At 44.1% G+C, this 2690-nt stretch overlaps 1 protein-coding gene across 1 annotated transcript in view; it reads left to right on the forward strand.

Moving 5' to 3' along the window:
- The window catches only part of LOC107110717 (zinc finger protein with KRAB and SCAN domains 7-like), a 16506-nt gene extending 16017 nt beyond the window's left edge, over positions 1 to 489 (forward strand). The window contains exon 6 of the mRNA XM_015411513.1: positions 6 to 489. Coding sequence (XP_015266999.1) covers positions 6 to 489 — 484 coding nt within the window. The remainder of the gene's footprint in view (positions 1 to 5) is intronic.
- The last annotated feature ends 2201 nt before the right edge of the window (positions 490 to 2690 follow it).

The raw sequence follows: 2690 nt of genomic DNA on the forward strand, positions 1-2690 counted from the left end.
AAGAGATTCAGTCAGAGCGGCGTTCTTCAATACCATCAGAGAACCCACACAGGGGAGAAGCCTTTTGAATGCTTAGAGTGTGGAAAGAGATTCAGTGGGAGTGGCGGTCTGCAATACCATCAGAGAACACACACAGGCGAGAAGCCTTTTGAATGCTTAGAGTGTGGAAAGAGATTCAGTGGGAGTGGTAGTCTTCAAATGCATCAGAGAACTCACACAGGGGAGAAACCATATGAATGCTCAGTGTGTGGAAAGAGATTTAGTGAGAAAGGCAGTCTTCACAAGCATGGAAGAAGTCACACAGGGGAGAAACCTTTTGAATGCTCACAGTGTGGAAAGAGATTCAGTCGCAGCGGCACTCTTCAACAGCATCAGAAAACCCACACAGGGGAGAAACCTTTTGAATGCTCAGAGTGTGGAAAGAGATTCAGTCGGAGTACCCATCTTCAACGGCATCACAGAACGCACACAAGGGAGAAACCTCTTTAATGCTGAGAGTGTGGAAATAGATTCAGGTTGAGTGGCAGTCTTCAACAGCACCTGACAACTCCTACAGGGGAGAAAACTTTTGAATGCTCATGTTTTGGAAGAAGATTCAGTCAGAGTGGAACTCTTCAGCTGCACCCAAGAACTACACAGGGGAGAAGCCTTCTGATTGCTCAGATCAGCAGGACCTACTATCTCTCATGGAAAAAACTTTTTGAGTGCTCAAAGTGTGGAATTACATTGAGTAACAGCAGCGGTTTTCAATGGTGTTAGAGAACCCACCAGAGGAATAACCTTTTGAATTCTCAGAGTGGAAAGAGGATTTCAGCAGTTAAATATTCTGCAGCATCTAAAAATTAACATGAGAAGAGACCACGTACCTGCTTAGCCCATGAAAAGAGTTTTCCTCATATTTCACAGCTAAAAGTCAACAACAGACCGTTTGAAGCACTTCTATATAAACTTTTGTGGAAAGCTTGAATCGACGTAGAAATCTTACCCTAATCAGCATGAAATGTTCAAAATGGTTGGACTGTGGAAGGAGCTTTAGGCATGTTTGAATCCAGAAATGTATGGATAAGATGCTCCAAAAAATGTAAAAGAAAACTATACGGTTTTTATTAGATGTATGTTTGAAAAATCAAAAAAAAAAAAATTTTTTTTTAAAAAAAGAAAGTAGTCACACAAAGGAGGGCCTTTCTAGTGGCATCCTCCTCCTGTGAAACTTTCTACTTCAGGCTACCTGCCGGTCTAACTCTTTCTGACATCTACAAAACTGGCAAAACCCCTTTCCTTTCCCCAGTTCTGTGAGGAAATAGACAAGTTGAGGGTAACAGATATCTACAGCTTCTCTGCTACTGGCATAAACATTGTGTGACTCGCGGGCATCCTTATTTCACAGATGTTTTTATCTGACAAGGAGTTCTAGAGAGGTATTACACAACCCCAATCCCTCCCCAGTCCAGCCTGCTGTGAGCTTTTTTGGGTTTCACCACCTTGAAGCCGCCCAAAGGCCTCTGGCCATAGGATTTATTTGAGTTGGAAGAAAAAGCTTGTGTCCCCCACCCCAACAACTCGGTAAGTTTTAAGGGGTCAGACCTCTCAGTATCATCCAGGATTGTCGAAATGGACTGGTCTCTGTGGAGTTGGCAGGTGAATCTTGTAGGACACAAATTCCCCAATCCCCATTGTCCTCCACACCCACGTCCAGATTCTCCCAGGGAGAATCAGGAAAGTGAAGTAAGAGTCCCTCCTCCTGTTCTCCCCCCCCCCCACACCCCCCTGTCCCTGAGCTAGAAATGACCCAGAGTAAGGCCTGGGCCAAGACTTACTTTTCACCTCTAACTCAGAGCTCCCCTTGAATTCCTTCTTGGAGATTATGCCTTTATGCAGGAAGCTGAGAAATTTCACCTCACTACTTTAATTTGGAAAGGTACCTGCATTAGGATTGCTAGCAGGCCTGAAGGGGGGGGGGAGGATATCTTGCCTCTTTCCCACGTGTTTACTGGGTGGAAATGGACATCTGAAGAGATAACATGTTTTTCCTCCAGGTAGCTGGCAGGCATCCCTAGATTAAGGATTTCTTTATGAATCTGAGAAAACAAAACTCAGCTAAGGAAAGGTCATAGTTCATTAAAGAGATTATTATTTGTATCAGGTAAATCAGGCTTTGGGTTTTTTTGAGCTTTGTGGAGTTTTTATGAATTGGGCTTCATGAATGTGTCAAAGGTTACTGCGGCATGTCTCTCCCCCCACCCCAATTGTGTATGAAGTTCTAAATAAGAAATCCTCTGGCAGATACTTGAGACTCACACATGGGGCCATGAGTGATCCCAGGGAATGAGCCCAACCCAGTTTGACCCCATTCATGATATGGGTCATTTAAGAGGCAAGAGTGTTGGGTTATGGCTTGATGGATCTGGGCTCAAATTCACAGTAGGCTTGGAACGTCTTTGGGTGCCCTTTAGCCTGTCCCATTTTCAGGCTAACAGTCCTTGCAAGATAGTTGTTAGGATTAAATATTGGGGGTGGGGACCTTCTTGAGAACCGGCAAGGACTTGTGTGGGATGTATCCCATTTTCCCCTTCCCCACTATTTCATATTTCCCTTTCCTGAAAGACAAACAGAGAACAGTTCCCCTGGAGAAAATGGTTGCTTTGGAAGGTCTATTTTTTGGCATTATAAATCCTAAATTGTTGTCCAGC

The sequence above is a fragment of the Gekko japonicus genome, unplaced genomic scaffold, assembly GCF_001447785.1.
Source record: "Gekko japonicus isolate JY-2015 unplaced genomic scaffold, Gekko_japonicus_V1.1 scaffold6513, whole genome shotgun sequence".
Lineage (NCBI taxonomy): Eukaryota > Metazoa > Chordata > Lepidosauria > Squamata > Gekkonidae > Gekko > Gekko japonicus.